At 39.8% G+C, this 21781-nt stretch overlaps 1 protein-coding gene across 1 annotated transcript in view; it reads left to right on the top strand.

Moving 5' to 3' along the window:
* The window catches only part of ift70 (intraflagellar transport 70), a 73212-nt gene that overhangs the window by 23637 nt on the left and 27794 nt on the right, over positions 1-21781 (top strand). The window contains exons 7-14 of the mRNA XM_043711170.2: positions 497-625; positions 2019-2068; positions 5319-5471; positions 7267-7332; positions 10302-10355; positions 12303-12368; positions 16556-16632; positions 20386-20596. Coding sequence (XP_043567105.1) covers positions 497-625; positions 2019-2068; positions 5319-5471; positions 7267-7332; positions 10302-10355; positions 12303-12368; positions 16556-16632; positions 20386-20596 — 806 coding nt within the window. The remainder of the gene's footprint in view (positions 1-496; positions 626-2018; positions 2069-5318; positions 5472-7266; positions 7333-10301; positions 10356-12302; positions 12369-16555; positions 16633-20385; positions 20597-21781) is intronic.

Below are 21781 nucleotides of genomic sequence, written 5' to 3'. Positions count from 1 at the left end.
GGAAGCTCTATGTTCTAAGCAGGCTGGGCCAAAAATATGTCCTTAAACTCCTATTGAATTTTTTTAAAATAACTCTCTAATATTTGTCGCCCCAGTCCTGGTTTCACTCAAGTGGAAGTAACTGTCTGAATTCAATCCAAACCTGATATATCTTAACATTAAATAAACTTAAATATTTCTTTCAAGTCATCCATTTTTTATGTTTAGCGAAGAATCCTAAACTCTGTCTTTCCTGGTAGATACAACCTTTCAGTTCCCACATCATTCTAGTAAATCTTGTTTTACACCCTCTCCAGTTGCTCTGTATTCGATTTTGAAATATAGAAACCATAAACCAGCATCCCAAGCATGACCTAAAGAAAGTTTGACATAACACTTCTAGTTTTCCATTTTATGCCTCAGAAGCGAATGCCCCTGCTTTCTTTAATTTTTTAAAAATATAACTTTATTAAACTACACCACTACTTTCATGATTTGTTATCGTGTTTCTTTTCAGAACTTAGTGTTGGTATGACAACTGAAGGGATTGATGTGAGAAGTGTTGGGAACACATTAGTGCTCCATGAAACTGCATTGATTGAAGCTTTTAATCTTAAAGCAGCCATTGAATACCAACTGAAGAACTGTGAGTGTTTAAGTCAAAAATAATTGGAACTGTTTTATAACTTGTGTCGTACTTTTAGTGAGGCCGAATGAATTTTTGAATGTTTCAAAAAGTTTGCAAAGTAAATTGGAAAAAAAACTACATTGTCCTCTAAATAATATTGAGACAGGTCAAGTTCCTTGATGCAAACAGATCATAAGGAATAGCTTAAGACCTTGAAATGAAAACCATACATGGGATGCAATTCGTGAGGAGCAAAATTTAAACGTAGATTTATTAGATAGAATCTTATTAAATCTGCTTGGAGTTTTGAATAAGGTCCTGGTCTCTCTTGGAAGTATAATAGTGATTTACAAAAATGACAATAGACAGAGGGTTATTACTCTCAAGGAAACAAAGACTTTTCTCTTTTTTTCTGTTTTATCAGTTGTTTGTTTTACATAGCTTTGTTAAAATATGCTTTCAAGAATTTGTAAGATTGTGATTTATGCTTACTTCATGTTGACTAACTTATCTTGTGACCCTGGCCTGAAAGTTCCTCAGAATTGTTCTTGCTTCATGTCCTTCACCCCCTCAAATTGGCAGAATCTCTGTTAACAAGGTTTGTGACTCACTCTTGTCTAAATTACAGGAGGAAATGAGCACAGTTGTAAGGAAATTCTGGTTCTGATTCATTGGTTCATCCAATATTAGGGAGAAATCCTATCCATAATGTTACATATGAAGATACTTTGGCAGACCATATCAAATGCCATGCTCCATTGCAGATTCGCAGCAGACAACATGCCAATCATGTTCAATCAACCCATATTTGCAAGTCTCAGAAAAATATATCCTCCATTAGATTCTTCTTTTGGAAATCATTTAAATAATCCAGACTGTGCTAAGAATTACAACAGAAATCAATTTCAGATCATCAGGCTCGCATTCTGATGCATTTCTGCATGCCACAAGATATATGTGCAAATACACAGGACTCTGTTTTATGTAGGCGAAGTGAATTTGTACCTACATTGTACATTTTTTATGAGAGGGGTTTATGGAGACAGCCAGTCACTGCTGCGTCCACACACTGACCAATCAGAATCTACCTGCTTGAATCTAAGAATGAAGGTTGACAGTTAACTGTTCCAGGCCAATTAGTCCGACCAGTTGGCACCCTCTTCATTTGCTGCATAAATTGGTGGGGTTTCTTTCCTAAGTATGTTTCTTCCATTCTAGTTCTGATGGTTACAAGATGTAAAGCTTTGACTCCCTGTGTCTTTTTAGCAATGTTTAAGTTTTGTACTACCAAGCAATTATTTCTGATGATCTTCTGTATTGTATATTTATTTGTAATCTGGCTTCAAAGGGTTATGGTTGTAGAATATTGCTACAGTGGCAATCATACTTTCCATCCCTTGTCATCAAACAGATGAAGCAGCTCAAGAAGCATTGACAGACATGCCACCACGATCCGAAGAGGTAAGCTGATTTATAAAAGACTTTTTAAAAAAAATCCACAGTTAAACATACCATAACTTGATGTGTTCTCAAGTAATTAGAATGCCTACATAATCCACTTGTATTCTAATATGGATGAAATTGTGGGTACAATGTTCCTTTTTGTATTGCTGAATGAACCTGCCAGCTCTTGAACCATGCAGTATTTTCTACTTGAATCTTTGTTGTAGAGGTTTGTGAATTAAAATCAAAGGATAAAATTATGCAAATGCTTTGCCTTCCAGATCTAGTTAGTAAGAACTTTCTGATTTTGCTTGAGTTACAATCATTCAGAGGTTGTAACTTGTTTGTTTAATCGCACTACCCTTTAATTTCTATTGAGATTTTTAGAACCTAGGATAAAACCAATGATTTTGAAAGCCACTGGAGCTTGCAAAGAAGGGGCCTAACGCCAGTTAGGGATAAGGAATCTCTGCAGTTTGGTGGAATTCTGCCACTATAATCTTGGAATTCCACCCATTCAATTTGCTTTCCTGCCCCAGGGAACCATCACTCCTCTAATTCTGATCTGACCTTTCCTCCCTTTCTGTGCGTGAGAGATGGAGAGGTCATGCTTCCAGAAGCTGCTGTTCCCATATCCACCCTGTAGGGGGCCTTCCTGCACTGGGCAATCTGCATGACTGAATCGGGCAACCAAAGCTGTGCCATAGGGCAGTTTGAGTCAGAGTGGATCAATGGATCAATTTCACATGGATTAATAAAAGTGATATTTCAGAGGCTGAACTATTGGAATGAATAATGGAGGTGTTGAGGCAATCAACATCTATTGAACCCTTCCAAGAAAACCACAGCATCTTTTCTTATTTCCAGGAGATGGCAGAAAATGTGAAGGCATTGTACCTGCAAAACAGCAACTGCATACGTTAAATGTAGCAAGCAGTGTTAATGCTGCAGTCAGCTCACACAAAGCTAGTGTGGCACTGTGTGGTAAATGCAGTCTGCCGCATCCAATAGAAACTTGTCCTACATTCCAGGATCTGCTCAAGCTAAAAGGATAAAAGCATATTGGGTTGACCAGTGCAAAAATTATGGCTGCAAAGATGCAACCTGAAGTTATAACAGGTCACAAGCAAACAGAAGACAGCTGCAACCATAGGGCCACAGCAACGGAGAGTGCACAAGAGACCAGCATAAACTTAAGGCAATGTCTGAAGTTCACAGTAAGGCAGACATATATCAAGTGGAACAACCTCCAACCAGAAGCTTTCCACCTTGTGAATGTAAACACATTGTCGGGAAAAAGCCAAACCTGTGCCACAATCAACATAATTTGCTTAAGTAAAACTGTCTCTCTAAGCGTCTTAAATATCTGAATTCTCAATTAAGTGCGTACAATTGGTTGGCAATCCCTTGTATTAGTGCACTAACAAAACAATGTATACAGTTATGTAGATGTACAGCACAGAAGCAAACCCTTCGGGCAAACTCATTCATGTTGACCAGATATCCTAAATTAATCTAGTCCCGTTTGCCAGCTCTTGGCCTGTATCCCTCTAAACTTTTCCTATTCATGTATCCATCTATTTTAAATGTTTTAATTGTACCAGCCTCCACCACTTCCCCGAACAGCTCATTCCATACATTGATCACCCTTTATGTTGAAAAGTTGCCCTTAGGTCCCTTTTAAATCTTTCCCCTCTCACCCTAAACCTATGCCCTCTAGTTCTGGACTCACTCACCCCAGGGAAAAGACCTTGTCTATTTACCCCATGCATACCCCTAAGATCACCCCTCAGCCTCTGACACTCCAGGGAAAACAGCCCCAGCCTATTCAGCCTCTCCCTACAGCTCAAACCCTCTAACCCTGGTAACATCCTTGTAATTGTTTTCTGAACCCTTTCAAATGTCACAACGTCCTTCTGATAGGAGGGAGACTGGAATTGCACACAATATTCCAAAAGTGGCCTAACCGATGTCCTGCACAGCTGCAACATGATCTCTCAACTCCTGTACTCGATACTCTGACCAATAAAGGCAAGCATACCAAACACCACCTCCACTTTCAAAGAACTATGAACCTGCACTCCAAGGTCTCTTTATTCAACAACACTCCCCAGGATCTTACCATTAAGTGTATAAGTCCAGCTCTGATTTGTTTTTCCAAAATGCAGCACCTCACATTTATCTAAATTAAACCCCATCTGCCACTCCTCAGCCCATTGGCCCATCTGATCAAGATCCTGTTGTACTCTGAAGTAACCTTCTTCACTATCCAATACAACTCCAATTCTGGTGTCATCTGCAAACTTACTAACTATACCTCTTATGCTCAGATCCAAATCATTTATATACATGACAAAAAGCAGCGGACCGAGCACCAATCCTTGTGGCACACCGCTGGGCACAGATCTCCAGTTTCAAAAGCAGCCATCCACTACCACCCTCTGTCTTCTACCTTTGAGCTAGTTCTCTATCAAAATGGCTAGTTTCCCCTGTATTCTAACTTTGATAATCTACCTTGAGGAACCTTGTCAAATGCCTTACTGAGGTTGGTATAGATCACGACTTATACAATTCGGCAAAGTTATTACAAAATATTACCTTAGAGACACAAGTGGACTAGTAATGGCAGGACTAGCAACATGTATAGTTCTCAACATCACAAATGTCTACAAGATCTTCAAGATACCCCTGGTTGCAGAAGAGACGCAGTGTACTCACATTGAATCAATCCAACGGTGGCTCAGTGGTTAGCACTGCAGCCTCAGAGCACCAGGGTCCCAGGTTCGATTCCAGCCTCAGGTGACTGTCTGTGTGGAGTTTGCACATTCTTCTCGTATCTGCGTGGGTTTCCTCCGGGTGCTCTGGTTTCCTCCCCCAGTCCAAAGATGTGCAGGTTAGGTGAATTGGCCATGCTAAATTGTCCATAGTGTTAGGTGCATTAGTCAGATGGAAGTGGGTCTGGGTGGGTTACTCTTCGAAGGGTTGGTGTGGACTGGTTAGGCCGAAGGGCCTGTTTCCACACTGTAGGGAGTCTAAAAAAAAATCCAGCAGGTCTGGCAGTATCTGTAGAAAGAGAAACAGAGTTGGCATTTCAAGTCCTTTAGCTTATCGATAAAAATTAATTAGATGATCTTTCAAAATATTCTAACTTATTTTAAGACTGAGGCAAAATCTAATGTCTTTGGGAAAGCTTGTATTGTTCACAGTTTGTCATTTATTTGAATAAGGATAATCAAGCATGGGTTCATCCGCTGTATTTTCTTTCTAGGAACTTGACCCAGTTACTCTACACAACCAAGCTCTAATGAACATGGATTCCAAGCCTACTGAGGGATTTGAAAAGCTCCAATTCTTACTTCAGCAGAACCCATTCCCACCAGAAACCTTTGGCAATTTGCTTCTGCTGTATTGCAAATATGAAGTGTGTTTACTGCTATTATTTTTTCTTGTTTGTATGTGGCATAATGTACTTACTGTTGGATTACTTATATTTATGCATACTGTTTCTTTTAAAGTTATTTCCATTTTGCATCATGTCTGGCTTTTCTTGGCGCTGTTATCACTCTGTCTTCAATTTGTCTTCAATCTGAAGCAACGTTAAAGTGAGTCATAATTAGAGACTGAATATTATTCCCATCAGTTGAGCTAGTTATAGTTTTGTTTCAAAAAGAAAATTAAAATTAATGGTTTATGCTGACGTACGTAATCTTTGTAGTTTTTGATTTAATTTTTAAAAAATTTTTACATTTTTAAAAATTTCTTAAAAATTCCAAAATTGTGCCTATCTTTCTACATGTCAAAGTCAAAAGCAACCTCTTCTATTTTGGATAAGTCTTCATCTCTGCCATGCTAACTTATATGTAGTATGCAGAATGTCAAATATGCGTTCTTAATAAACAGAAGACCAATGGACAAACAAGTTTCCTTATACATAGGCAAAGTTTTCAGCTAGCAAATTGAATTCTACAGATTTTCTGACTGCACTGCTCTAGGTTAGAAGTTCTGTTTATTTGTACTTCTGTTTTTTTTATTAATTTAAAGAATGTGAGCACCATTGGCTAGGTCAGCATTTATTTCCCATCTTTAATTGACCTTAAGCAGTTGGTGATGAGCTGTCTGTTGAACTGTTGCCATCCTTGAAGTATCAGTGCACCCACAATGCTGTTAGGCATTCCAGGATTTTGACACAAAGAGTGAATAATCAGTGACATAGTTTCAAGAGAGTAGGTTGTAGTTTGGAGGAGAGCTTGCAGATAGTGGTGTTCACATGTATCTGCTACCCTTGAAGGTGAAAGAGTTCATGGATTTAGAAGGAGCCTTGGTAAGTTGCAGCAGTGTAACTCAGTGCAGCTGAACAGGTTGTTGCTGAACTTGATAGCTCTGCCATCAATTTGCTGATAACTGACAGTAAACTGATAGGGTTGTAATTGGCCAAGTTGGATTTGTGTACCTGGACACTTTTCCCCATTGCCTGATAAGTGCCAGTATTCTTGCTGTATTGGAACAGCCTGGCTAGAGGCATAGCTAGCTCTGGAGCACAGGACTTCAGTACTATTTCTGGAATGTTGCCAGTGTCCCTCACCTTTATGGTAAACAGTGCTTTCAATAATTTCTTGGTAACATGTGGAGTGAATCAAATTGGCTGAAAAATAGAATCTATGATGCTGGGGACTTCACGAGAAGAACGAGATAGATAATCGATTTGGCTCCTCTGGCTGAAGATGGACGCAAATACTTCAACCATATTGCATTGATGTGCTGGGCTCCTTCATCATTGAGATAGGGCTATTTGTGCAGACTCTTCCTGTTAATCGTTTAATTGTACACCACCATTGATATGAACTTGGTTCCTGTCCATTGGCTTTGAGATTGATTTATATGACTTGACATGAAAGGTGAAACTGATCTGCGTTTCAATCCTTTACAAATATTTTAAAGTCTAAGTATTAATAAACAGTCTTCAATTACATTTATGGGCATATACAGACAAATTTGCTGATTAACCTTTATTTAATAATGTGTAATTGAAAACACAGGTAGAGTAATTAAGTATCAAAATTTCATAATTTTCATATATGTGTGATATTTATTTGGGATGAAGAAGAACCAGTAAAATTCCACTTTGAATGTTTAGTGTATAGGTCACAAATTTCAAACAATAATTTAGTGGTGCAATTTTTAAAAAAAAACTAATTTTTAAAAATTTACTTTTTCAGTATTTTGACCTGGCTGCTGATGTCTTGGCAGAAAATGCTCATCTAACTTACAAGTTCCTCACACCGGTAAGTTAGACAGAGGCAATTGCTATTAAGGTAGCTTTATCGTGCTAAAATGTTAGAAAAATTGGTTGATAGTGGGACATAAATCAGTAGGTCATAAAAAGATAGGAATGGACTGGTCAGGTGATAGATAAATAGAAACATAAAAGATAGGTGCAGGAGTAGGCCATTCAGCCCTTTGAGTCTGCACTGTCATTCAATATGATCATGTAATCTCAGTATCCCATTCCCGTCCTCTCCCCATACCCCTTGATCCCTTTAACCACAAGGGCCATGTCCAGCTCCCTCTTGAATTTTTTTAATGAACTGGCCCCAACAGCTTCCCATGGGAGAGAATTCCACAGGTTCACAATTCTCTGAGTGAAGACATTCTTCCTCATCTCAGTCCTGAATGGCTTATGTCATATTCTTAGACTGTGACCCATAGTTCTGAACTTCCCCAACATCAGGAACATGCTTCTGCACGGTGGGCGGCACGGTGGCATAGTGGTTAGCACTGCTGCCTCACAGCGCCAGAGACCTGGGTTCAATTCCTGCCTCAGGCGACTGACTGTGTGGAGTTTGCATGTTCTCCCCGTGTCTGTGTGGGTTTCCTCCGGGTGCTCCGGTTTCCTCCCACAATCCAAAAGATGTGCAGGTCAGGTGAATTGGCCATGCTAAATTGCCTGTAGTGTTAGGTAAGGGGTAAATGTAGGGGTATGGGTGGGTTGCGCTTCGGCGGGGCGGTGTGGACTTGTTGGGCCGAAGGGCCTGTTTCCACATTGTAAGTAATCTAATCTAATCTAATCTAATCTAATCTAATCTAATATAACTACTCTAGTCTCATCAGAGTTTTATATGCTTCTATGAGACACTCCCTCATTCTTCTAACTTCCAGTGAATACAAGCCCAGCTGATCCAGTCTTTTCTCATTGTCAGTCCTGCTATCCCGGGAATCAGTCTGGTGAACCTTCGCTGGATTCCCTCAATAGTAAGAATGTCCTTCCTCAGACTAGGAGACCAAAACTGTACACCGTGTTCAAGGTGTGGCATTACTTAAGGCCCTGTATAACAGCAGCAAGACATTCTTACTCCGATACTCCAATCCTCTCGCTATGAAGGCCAGCATGCCATTAGCTTTCCTCACCACCTGCTTCATGCCAACCTTCACAAAATGTTCCACCATGACACCCAGGTCTCATTGCACCTCGCCTTTTCCTACACTGCACGAAAGTGAGGACTGTAGATGCTGGAGATCAGAGTCAAGATTAGAGTGGTGCTGGAAAAGCACAGCAGGTCAGGCAGCATCCGAGGAGGAGGAAAGTTGACGTTTCAGGCAAAAGCCCTTCATCTTTTCCTAAACTGCCACCATTCAGACAACAATTTGCCTACCTTTGAGACCAAAGTGGATAACCTCACGTTTATCCACATTTTATTGCATTTGCCTGCTCAGCCAGTCTGTCCAAGTCACCCTGTAGCCGCCTCATAGCACTCTCTGCCACCCAGCTTAGTGTCATCTGCAAATTCAAAGATATTGCATTCAAATTCCTTCGTCCAAATCGTCAATGTATATTGTGAACAATGGTAAACAAAATTCAACCCAAGTGCAAGGGTAACATATTTGGAGGGGACAAACAAGACATTATTCGTTTATGGTATGATTAAAAGATAGGATGCTGAGAAGTCCAGAGGGACTGAAGAACTTTACGTTTTGCATCTAAGGATCCCAGGAATTAGTAGGTTAGTTCAACAAGGTGGTTAAAAAAGCATACAATGAGTTATTAGTTGAAGCACACAATGAAGGAGCAGGGAGATTATGCTAGAATAATGTAAAACTTTAATTAAACCACAGAACTGCACACCATTCTGGTCATCACATTACAGCAAGGTGCAATTGCTCTGGAAAGAGTGTTGCCAGGATTGGAGAATCAACAGAAGTGTTTTAGCACCAGCTAAACCACTCCCTTAGAATCCAATAGTTGCAATATCTGAACCTAAAAATAACCCATTTATCTCTACTGTCTGCTTCCTGTAAGCTAACAAGTCCTCTTTGCATGATAATATGTTTCCTGTACACCAATTGCTCTTAGTTTGTGTAGTAATCCTTGATGTAAACCCTTGTCAAATGCCATTTAGAAATCCAAGTGCAGATTCTCTTTTACTCACATTGTTTGTAACTTTTCCAAAGACTCTGAAAAATTAGTCGCGAGTGACTTCCCTTTTACAAAACCATGTTGACTTTGATTTTATTAAGAGTTTCCAAGTGTCCTACGTACAACCTTCTTGAGAATATCTATGTAATCATATATGGAAAACATGTATTCACTATGCGGCAGCAGCGTAGACTGCTGTAATCAATTCTAGCATTTTACCAATGATGGATTTTAAGATGATTAAGTTTCCTGCCTTCTGTCCTGCTGTTACCATAGGGACTGTAAGGGGTCTTGAGAATGGGTGGGGAGCAATGATGGGTGTGAGTTGTCATGTATGAGAATGAAGTGATGATAGGGAGCAGGGAGCGTGATGAAGTGTGAGGAGTGACAGCTAGATGGCCTAATAGCTCAGAAAATAATGGGACAAACCTCCAGAGAATCAACATAGACCTTTTAAACCACTCCAACTCCGTCTCATGCTTAGGGGTACTGATTCCCAAGACAGGTGTGGCAAACTGGAAAATGTCTCAGTCTGCTATGCAATTTGTGAGTGAAAAACAAGCCTAAGCCTTTTGTTGGCCTTGAGAGGTTTTCATTGTCAAAGATGTGTTAACATAGTTTTTAGAAGGCTGTACAGGCACAGCTTATCCAGTGTTGGATCTCCTCATTGGCCTGTTAACAGAAGTTAATATTTTACACAAACGTTCCCCAAATCAATTAGTTAAACTTTAGATTTATACTCTGTTTAAAAAAACGTCAACATTGTCATAACAGACATAGATTCCAAAAATAAGTTAATATTTGTTTCAATGATTCTCTCTCTGGATTTTTTTTGTGCAGTACTTATATGAGTTCTTGGATGCCATGATAACATGTCAGACAGCACCAGAAGAGGTGAGAACTCCAAGGTTTCTCCTTTCTTGTTCTGAAACTGTTATACCTCACCAAATACAATTGCATTGTCATGTATTAAAAACACTGTAAACATTGTGAATTAAAAATAAGTTCTGCATTGAACACTTTAGGGCAATATAGCTGAATGCTTAATTTGTTCAGTTCCAATATTTTAACGTTGTTACATGAGATGCTAAACATTATAAAATAATAGGGTTCAGCTTCTTTAAAAGCAATGAGAGTGTAATTGAGCAGAATATGATGGGAAAAGAAGTTTATAATAACAGCAGATTTGGCCAACAAGAACTAATGGCTGTTCTAGAAATTGTCATGTAGTTCATGTTGCTAAGATCTAGCTTGTATGTGCTAAATGAGTAATTTGATCAGAACATATTGCTTTGTTATTAAGACTTGGATGCGGAACCTCTAATAAGATAGAGCAAAAGATTTCCCCACCCAGAGGTGGGGAACCTTTTCATGTTGGAAGGCCGCATTATGTTAGTTGTAATCTAATAAGGCTGCATCCAAGAAACTTCAATTATATATTCTTCAAAATTCACTTTTTTTTTTAATTGTGGCGGTCAGTCTGTAAGGATTATTTTGTTGAATTTTCTTTTACTCTCTGGTATTTTAAAAACATTCACTTTAAGATTAAAATAAAAATAATAAAGGATAAAACAATCATATTAATAAAAAATAAAAGACTTGTTCTGCAAAATTTGGATTCATTCAAAAGGCCACAGACAATGGCCTAGAAGGCCGCAGGTTCCCCACCCCTGCCCTAATCCATGAGGAACGCAATGCACAATGAACATGAGAGGGAATTACAAAAGGCTTACCAATCTGAAGACTTAAAAATATACATTTGGAGGGCAAGAAGGTTCCTTTCTGGAAGAATATTTGCTTTTTCGAAGAACTTCCTTGAAGACATTTACTTCAATCACCAGAAGACTTCATTTCTTCGAAAATTCATGCACTCTGTTTTCAAAATAAGATCTTTTCCAAACCATGCTCTAGTCAATTGTTTCCATTTTGTCCCATTCAGTAAAGCCAGATCAGCCGAAAGTTATAGTTATTATGATACAAGTCGGTATAGAAGGTTGCATGAGGGCTTTTGTGATACAGTGCTAGGTCTCTGCCCATGTGCTGGAAGGCCTAGGTTCTAGTTCCATCACATCTGAACACCATTAATTAAAAATATCTACAAGGTTGGTCTTCTGAACTTTTCTCTGACCAGTATTGCCATCAGAGGGAATAGTTCTCTCACAAAGTTCATGAACTCTGTGCTGCTGCACAGTATTAAAGGTAAAGAGGTCCTGAATTAAAGATTTGTTTAGCATTTTGATAGATCAAAGTGAATTCTCAGGAAGTTGTTGATGGTCAGACAGCATGGGGTCGGATGGGGCCTTTTTCTCCTCCCTGGGTGGCACTATCACCCCACCTCTGAGCTCTACAACTTCCACCCCCATAACCGCAGTGCCCTAACTGGTACTGGTCCAGCTACAAAAGGTGGGTAAATTGGCCAGTGTCCAAAGCTACATGGCTTCATTGCCATTTAAATTTGGCAGGGTGGTCAAACATGAATGACATCATGCTTGTTCGGGAAAAGTATGCTATTGTGGCTCTTTTATCTCATGGACTTCTCATTTGTATTCCCTGCTGTCACTGCATGACCTGCCTTTGCTGGAAAATGCAGGCCTTGTTATTTCTTCTCATTTTATTTTCATTTCTTCTCTGTTGTGTGAGATGAGAATCATGAATGACTTAGGACTGTCAGAGATGTGAGAAAGTATCTTAAAGAATGTTGCCCTCAATAGTTATCCAATGAGTTGATTTGACACAAAGAATGAAATGCTCATATATAATTATAATTATGGCATTTCAGACAATGTTCTAGTAGTTTTTTCAAACATTAAAATTCATCAGTAATTTTCTACATTTTTCTAGGCATTCAGAAAGTTTGATGAAATGGCAGGTAAACTTACTGAGCAGTTACGGAAATTGACCAAACAGGTAATTAACTAATTTCAGAAACGGTAGATCATGATTTAGATTGGATTCTCAACAGCATTTGTGTCATTTGTTGTTACTCAAGGCCTATTTAGTTTATCAGTATCACTAAATTTCGGAACAATTAGAATTGTGCTTTAACATAACAATGCACTTCTGTCTCGTGACTGTCAAACTATTGCCACACCTATTACAAATCTATAATTATTTCTCTCAAGTGTCACAGGGCTTTCTATTCAAAGCCCAAGTTTTGGAAGGAGAAACATGTAATAACTATTGGCTACTTTTCACTGTTCAACAAAACAGTAGCAACAATTATAATATGCGTAACTGAAATTTTATTAATAACACTGTCCTTTTATCTGTGATGTGCCCAGTTTAACTTTAAACCTATCGGGCTGTCTTATACCAAAAACCAGCCAAGTGTCAATTTCAGGGAGTTTCATGGAGAGTTTTTTCTGTCTCACTGAGCTTTGGTGAGTTATCTCACACATTGTGATGCTGCTTACCTCAAACTTGCACTATTGTGCACTCACTAATGGTGGGTGTTCTCAGGATTCATTACACAGGTTCCGTATTTAAAGCCAGCTGTGCACCAGGTCAGTCACTGCTAGTCACAAAAACCCCTTTCACAGTACACACAGTGGAGTCAAATGGAAAAGAGTAGCTTTGTTTGGCATATAGGTGGCACAGGTGACAGTTCATCAGAAACAGACGCTCATGAGAATAAATGTGTTGCTATTGATTATTATCAACTGTCTGATCAACTATAATTGTAACTGCAGCTAAAAGAATCATTCTACACAGGCTACCTGTCCTTCGTGCCGTACCACCTTAGAACAATGTCGAAGGGACAGCTGTTCACACACCCAGCATAGCATAGCAGCTTATTTTAGCATAGCATTGTGTTGTTGCTCAATGTGGGACCATCGCAAACTGGAAAGATTCAAACAGTTAAAAATGTCCAGTGGTTAGCACTGCTGCCTCAGTGCCAGAGACCCAGGTTCGATTCTAGCTTCGGGAGACTGTGTGGAGTTTGCACATTCTCCCTGGGTTTGTATGGGTTTCCTCCGGCTGCTCCAGTTTTCTCCCACAGTCCAAAAATGTGCAAGTCAGGTGAATTGGCCATGATAAATTGCCCATAAAGTGTTAGGTGCATTAGTCAGAGGGAAATCGGTCTGCATGGGTTACTCTTCGCGAGGTCGGTGTGGACTTGCTGGGCCGAAGGGCCTGTTTCCACACTGTAGGAAATCTAATTTAAATCTAATCTAAATTACTGAACAGCAGGAAAAACAAAGAAATAGCAAACAGAAAAAAAGCTGTATTTGCTCTGAAAACAGTCAGAGGCTCCCAGTATTTTGAGCAACAACAAATTTACAGTCAATGAATAATCGCTTCACCTTATTGGAATTGAGTGTTAACTAAGTCTTGTCTGGCTTGTTATGTTTGACGGTGCATTGCTGTATCATGCAGAAGGCAATGTTCCTCTTGCTCATTGTCCTCATCTTCCTCCTCAGAAGACACAGCTGCAACTGTCCGAGCTCTTCCGCGTCCCTCACATCGCCTCTTTCCTGCACCAGTTGTGCACTGTCCAAACTGTACTACAGACCAATCCAAGCAATGGAATCTCATTTTCAGTTGGCCTATCATCTAGAGGCATACAGAACAGAAACAGATTCTTCGGTCCAACTTGTCTGTGCTGACTAGGTTTCCCAAACTTAACTAGTTCCACTTGCCTGCTCATATCCCTCTAAACCTTTCTTTTTCTTGAATGTGCCTATTCAAGTGCCTTTTACATGGTGTAACTGTACCTGCATCTACCACTTCTTCTGGTAGTTCATTCCACATACAAACCATCTACTGTGTGAAAAGGTTGCCCCTCAGGTCCCTCTTAAACCTTTCTTCACTCACTTTAAACATATGCCCCCTAGTTTTGAACTCCCCCATTGTAGAGAAAAGACCTTTGCTGTTCACCTTATCAATGCCCCTCATAATTTTATAAACCTCAATAAGGTGACCCCTCAATCTCCCACGCTCCAGTGAAAAAAGTTGCAACCTATCCAGCCTATTTTCATAATTCATACCAGATGGGATCTATCCCAGGATGCTGAGGGAGGCGAGAGAGGCAATAACTGGGGCCCTGACAGATATCTTTATAGCATCCTTAAACACAGGTGAGGTGCCGGAGGACTGGAGGGTTGCTCATGTTGTCCCTCTGTACAAGAAGGGTAGTAGGGATATTCTGGGTAACTACAGGCCAGTGAGCCTGACATCAGTAGTGGGAAAGTTGCTGGAGAAGGTACTGAGGGATAAAATCTATTTATATTTGGAAAAGAATCAGCTTATTAGTGATAGGCAACATGGTTTTGTGTGAGGTAGATTGTGTCTTACCAACCTAATAGAGTTCTTTAGGAAGTGACCAAGTTGATAGATGAAGGAAGGGCTGTAGGTGTCTATACATAGACTTTAGTAAGTCGTTTGATAAGGTTCCCCCGGTAAACTAATGGAGGAAGTGAAGTCACATGGTGTGCAGGGTGTTCTAGCAGGTGGATAAGGAACTGGTTGAGCAACAGGAGACAGACAGTAGTAGTTGAAGGGAGTTTCTCAAAATGGAGAAAGGTGACCAGTGGTGTTCCACGGGAATCAGTGCTGGGGTCACTGTTGTTTGTGATATACATAAATGATCTGGAAGAGGGCACTGTTGGTATGATCAGCAAGTTTGCAGATGACACGAAGATTGGTGGAGTAGCAGAAAGCATAGAGGACTGTCAAAGAATACAGGAAAATATAGATAGACTGGCGAGTTGGGCAGAGAAGTGGCAGATGGAGTTCAATCCAGTAAAATGTGAGATAATGCATTTTGGGAAGTCTAATTCTAGAGTGAATTATACAGTAAATGGAAGAGCCTTGGGAAGAGTTGATGAGCAGAGAAATCTGGGAGTTCAGGTCCATTGTACCCTGAAGGTTGCTGCACAGGTGGATAAAGTGGTCAAGAAGGCATATGGTATGCTTGCCTTCATCGGACGGCGTATTGAGTGTAAGTGCTGGCAGGTCATGTACAAGACATTGGTTCGACCACATTTAGAATACTGCGTACAATTCTGATTGCGACATTATAAAAAGAATGTGGATGCTTTGGAGAGGGTGCAGAGAAGGTTTACGAGGATGTTGCCTGGTATGGAAGGTGCTAGCTATGAAAAGAGGTTGAGTAGGTTAGGATTGTTTTCATTAGAAAAAATGAGATTGAGGGGGGACCTGTTTGAGGTCTACAAAATCTTGAAGGGTATAGACAGGGTAGATAGCGATAAGCTTTTTCCCAGGGTGAAGGATTCAGTGACAAAAGGTCACGCTTTCAAGGTGAAAGGTGAAAATTTTAAGGGGGATACACTTACACAGAGGGTGGTAGGTGCCTGGAATACGTTGCCAGCAGAGGAAGTAGAGGCAGGCATGGTAGATTCATTTAAGATGCTTCTGGACAAATGCATGAATAGGTGGGGAGCAGAGGGATACAGATGCTTAGGAATTGGGCGATAGGTTTTCTGAACCCCCTCCAACTTAATATATCCTTCCTATAACAGAGGACCAGAACTGTGTACACTACTCCAAAAATGGCCTCACCAACATCCAGTACAATCTCAACATGATGTCCAAACTCCTATACTCAGTGGTCTGAGCAAGGCTAACGTGCTAAATTCCTTCTTAACCACCCTGTGAAGCAAGTTTCAAAGAACTATGTACCTGAACCCTAGTGTCTCTGTTTGACAATGCTACCCAGGGACCTACCATTAACTGTTTAAGTCCTGCACTCATTTCTGTTACCAAAATGCAATACCTTGCATTTATACAAATTAAGCTAGGCCTGGTCAAAATATAAATTCCGGGTGTTTTTGTATTCCCAGGAGACTAAACCCATTCATTTTTTTGAGATTAAAGTTGTCTCCTAAATGTTTGTGAACTTGGTTATGTATTTTCGTCAAAGATTTTTTTTAAACACAGTTGAGTATTTAGTTGAGCAAAGTTTGGTCCTGATTAAAACTTTGGACACTAATCTTGTTGTGAGAAAGGGTTATCAATCAATATACTGATAACTTTGTAAAATCTGGCACTTGAAAATGGTAGGTGAGTCTTTGATATTCAAATCAACTTTCTAATGAGTGTCATAAATACAAAATAACAAATTTTCAATTTAGGTACAAGAAGCAAGACATAATCGAGATGATGATGCTGTGAAAAAAGCAGTAAATGAGTACGATGAGGCACTTGAGAGGTGAGTTGGATTCTGTAAAATCCTTCAATTATTTACTTCAGTAATTGCTGGGGAAAAAAACTGCAAAAAGGCTTCAGAGCAGATAATTTCCACACACTCTCTATATCCTTCAAGTTATTTGTGGTCATTCCTTTATCTGCTAAAGATGCGTGTTCTGGATTTTCTTCTGTATGCCCCTCCAACTTCCTTCACATCCAATTCTTCAGGCAAGCTTTTGATCATTCTTTCCAATAGAGTATATCTTTTTCAGATTGTGGATCCTTTTTTTTTGTAAAAAATATGCTTCTGCAATATATCTGTGCATCTTTCTACATTGAGAGAAGAATGCAACAATGGGCTGGATTCTCCAAAGTTTGGCAATCCTGTACAAGTTTTCCAGATATATGGACAGTTCTTTTGTAGTGCAGAACTGAGAGGGAGGCAAAGCATGCTCACTTCTCACAGCAGTCAGCTGCCATATTCTCGAATTTAAAGATTGTGACAGACCACTTTGACAGCTGCTATCAAACAAAATATATGTAAGATAAATGTAGTATTAGGGTGCTGGGAGGATAAAGTATCGGATGTGTAGGGTGCCAGATAGGGGCGGGGATAGTGTGGCAGCTGGGTAGGGGTCCCAGGGGATGTCAGGTCGGGCCTAGATGTGAGTAAGTGGGAAGGGTATTTGGGAGCTTGGAGTTAGACTCTATTAAATAATCTTAACTTTTCCTGAGTAACTTCCCACCTAATTTCATCGAAATCAGTCAAAGTCTCCTATTTCAGTGTAGACTTTCAGAGGATTCCAAGTGTAGCAGACTTGCCCAGATAATTTCTTTGGAGTCTGCTGCGATGGGGCTTGCACAGCTCCCAGCTAAACTGGAATAACAACTGTTTGGCCAACGTGACCATAGTTTGAATGTTTGAATATAAATGCCATAAGGGGACCAAAATGATATCCAATGCAGTGCACGCAATTCTGAAAATTGTATAGGATGTCACCTTTGGTGTGACCATTAGAATACATGGAGCTACTGACCTAAATGCCCTGAGCAGGCAGATCGTGACGTTAATTAAGACATAACATTGATTTGACACCAATGGTGCTATCTTGGACCTGATTGCTGATTCATTCTCTTAATCTCATCCTGCTGAACACTTCATGAGCAACAAGGAAAACTGTCTACCAGCACTATTTAAAAGGCTCATCAACTATAGCAAGTTTAAAATTTTGAACTGTTCCTTCAAGATCTAATCCACATACTTTGTGCGTTCCCATCTTGGCTATGGAAAGTCACACCTGAATGGAAGCAGCTCCAGTGAACTTGTGCCTCTGTAAATGATAAATTTACAATTTGTAACCTTCCCCATTCCCCAAGCTCACTGCCTATGAAAATGGTGGGGTTTGTATTTCTGGATTTCATCTTTTATGTCATTCTTGAAATAATTGAGAGGCTGTGCGAAAATTCAGGGAATAGAAAATAAAAGTGTATTTGATGAAATCTAAACCTCCAGCTAGGTGTAATTTCTCTTAGCAGTAAGCCCAACTTCTCCCTCCACTTTTAGCATTCTAAAGTGACCATTCCCTCTGTTACACTTTTGTCCAGACTACCATTGCAATATCTGATCCACTTCCCCTTGTATCTCCCCATGCAAGAACAGGGGATGTAATGCTGCCCTTCACCTCCTCCATTTTCTATTTACAGGACTCCCAACTCTTCTAAATGTCTACTTCCATAGCTCTGATTTACCATTTCTGTTATCTCCTAAAACAATTTGCTTGTACTTTCTTAATTTGAGTATAGCATATATAGAAGATGCAGTCTCCTTTACACTTATCATGGTTATGAATAAATCTGTAGTGTACTCCGTAGGAAGCCAAAGTATCCTGAATTGTAAGTTTTTTTAAATCATCTCTTTACTGTTTTAGAGAATCACCTGGAGACTTCAACCTCTTTTACAACAATTGCCTTCATTAATGCAACAGGTTTGATTAGCTTCTTTCACACAGGGCTAGCAACTTCATGCAGACTCTGCAATGTCCTATGATTCTGTCATCCCAAACCTTTCATAGTTGCACATTTATTTCCATTCACAGCTTACTGACAGTTTCTTTCCACCTATCAAGTTTTAGGCTTATCATGCTGCCTATCAATATCCCTTCATAGCTTCCTTTCACCTTCTGAAGATGCATCATCTGAAACATTTGACATCTCTGTCTTTGAGTTTAAATGAAAATCATTGACACCATTGAAAGAATGGGCTACAGAATGAACCCTGTGGAAATGTCGCTGACAATTAAATTATTGATTTTAACTTGCTGTCTTACATTCCATCTGTACAACAGCTACTTGCACAGCTCTGATCAGCCACATCTGTTATCTCCTAAAATAATTCTATTTATCAAGTGCTATCAAACATGAGGAAAGGCAGGAGGGAAAGTTCCTAAAATCCAGACCTCATTCAATAAAGCAACAAGGATCCCTAGCAAAACTGGAATCAGTGTGTATCAAGGGGCAAATTCTCTGCTGGTTGGAGTCATATCTAGTTCATAGGAAGGTGGCTATGGCTGTTGGAGGTCAGTCATCTCATCTCCAGGACATCTCTGCAGGGTAGTGTCCAATCACCTTCAGCAGCTTCTTCAGTGAGTTACCCTCCATTACATGGTTAGAAGTGGGGGTGTTTGCCGATGATTGCACAATGCTCAGCGCTATTTGCGATTCCTCAGATCCTGAAGCAATTCAAGTGCAAATGCAAAATGATCTGGACATTTCTAAGCTTGGACTGACTAATGACTGACCATACAAATGCTAGACAATGACCATCTCCAATAAGTGATGATCTAACCTGTGCCCCTTGATATTTAGTGAAGTTACCATCACTGAATTCCCCAATATCAGCATCCTTTGAATTACTATCGACGAGAAACTCAACTCGACACAGCATATAAACACAATAGCTACAAGAGCAGGTCAGAGGCTAGGAATAGTGTGGCGAATAACTCACCACCCGACGCCACAAAGTCTGTCCACAAGGCACAAGTCAGGAGAGTGATTGAATTCTCTTCACTTACCTGGGTCGGTGCAGCTCCAACAACACTCAAGGAGCTTGACATCATCCAGGACAAATCAACCCACTTGATTGGCAACGCATCCACAAGCATCCACTTCCACCATCATTGACGTTCAGTGACAGCATGCAGAAATTCACCAGAAATCCTTACATGGCACTTCCAAACCCCTGACCACTTCCATCTCGAAGGACAAGGGCAGCAGATGCATGGGAACACAACTATCTGCAAGTTCCCCTCCAAGCCACTCAGCCACTCACCATCCTGACTTGGAAATATATTGCCATTCCTTCACTGCCATTAGGTAAAAATCTTGAAAACCCCTCCCTAAGGGCACTGTGGGTCAACCTACAGCATGTGGACTGCAGCAGGTTAAGAAGGCAGCTCACCACCACCTTGAGTAACTAGCAACGGGCAATAAATGCTGGCCCAGTCAGCAGCAGCACACATACCACAAGTGAATAAAAGGAAGGGGAGAAATTCAGAAGGACGGTCCTTCGTGGTAACCTCAGCTTGGTGTGGGAATTGAACCTACACTGTTGGTGTTAATCTCCACTGCAAGCCTGCCATCCAGTCAATTGAGCGAACCAACTCAAGGCTGTAAAGTGCATTTGAAATTAGAGATCAGCCACAATATAACTGAATGAGAGTTCAGACTCTGCTAGCCCTGCTCATGTTCCTTACATTCTTTCATTCCTATTTTTCAGGTATATTCCAGTGCTTATGGCTCAGGCCAGAATCTACTGGAACTTGGAAAACTACCAAATGGTTGAGAAGATCTTCCGAAAGTCAGTGGAGTTCTGCAATGAGCATGATGTTTGGAAATTGAATGTTGCCCATGTTCTCTTTATGCAAGAAAACAAGTATAAAGAGGCAATAGGCTTTTATGAACCAATTGTGAAAAAGCATTATGACAATGTAAGGCACCAACATTCACATGCCGCTTCTTTTTTTAGAAACAGTAGTGAATTATCGTTTTAAAGTGATTATTGTTTTGTTCCTTTCCTTATCCCCAGTATTTTAACACCCTGTCCCTGAAGATTTTATCACTTGTTATTTATACTTTAATAGGCATCAAACTACTATAAGTGAAACAAGAACAGAAATTGCTGGAAAAGTTCAATTTGTGGAGGGAACTGAGTTCTGAGGAGGAGTCACTGACCCAAAACGTTTCTCTCCACAGGTGCTGGCCAGACTTGCTGAGCTTTTCCAGCAAAGTCTGTTTTTGTTTCTGATTTACAGCATCCACAGTTCTTTCCTTTTTTTTATAAATGAAAGTTTAATAATTTAGATAATCAGTAATATTTACATTTTCAACTGGTAGTTATAATCATAATTCATATTTGTTGGATACTGCATTGACATATCCTGAGATGCATTTTCAAATAAGTGGTCAGGCCTGTGCCCTTAACCTGAGCTCTTCTATAATTTTGCAGCCATAGTCAAAATCCTGTGGTTTACTTTGAATTTGTAAAGTATAACATAGTTCAGACAAAACTGAAACTTCAGCAGTGTCAGGCAACTGAGTGATCACTAGCTGCTCTTTTCCGTGATGTTATTAGGTTTTTGCAAGTTTTCCCTTTGTATGAAAACTAAATTTAGCACATTCCATGATGGAACAAAAAATACTTCCTTACTGAGCATAGAACTAAACTTAAATTTACAGACTAATTAGTGCTGAAGTACTTTTATTTGGTGATTTTTGTCTGTCTATTCAGTTACAACAGAACACGTACCATTTTTTGGGGGGCAGACAATATGTAATTTTTAGAGATATCAAATTGGAAAATGCCCTATCTCTAACAGTTTACCTTGGATTTATTCCAAAGACAAATAAGGCTGCCCATTTCTTTGATTAACAGATTTTTATGCTGAAAATCTGTTATTCTACAAAGTTAAAAAGAATGTTGAATTTTAGATCAATCACCAAAAGCTGTATGAGCTTCTCCAATATCCCAGAATTTCCTAGATTCAACAGAACAAAAGCACCCAATGAAGAACTTAATTTAAAACCCATTTAAGGAGATATTACACAATCTTGTTTAGCAGCTTGAATCATACAAGAAATTAGATTAGTTTTCTATGAACATAATCTACCAAAAA

Source organism: Chiloscyllium plagiosum, unplaced genomic scaffold (assembly GCF_037043375.1).
Source record: "Chiloscyllium plagiosum isolate Xiang-an unplaced genomic scaffold, Cpla_swu_hap1 HiC_scaffold_20, whole genome shotgun sequence".
Classification (NCBI taxonomy): domain Eukaryota; kingdom Metazoa; phylum Chordata; class Chondrichthyes; order Orectolobiformes; family Hemiscylliidae; genus Chiloscyllium; species Chiloscyllium plagiosum.
This window is presented reverse-complemented; position numbering and strand designations above follow the sequence as displayed.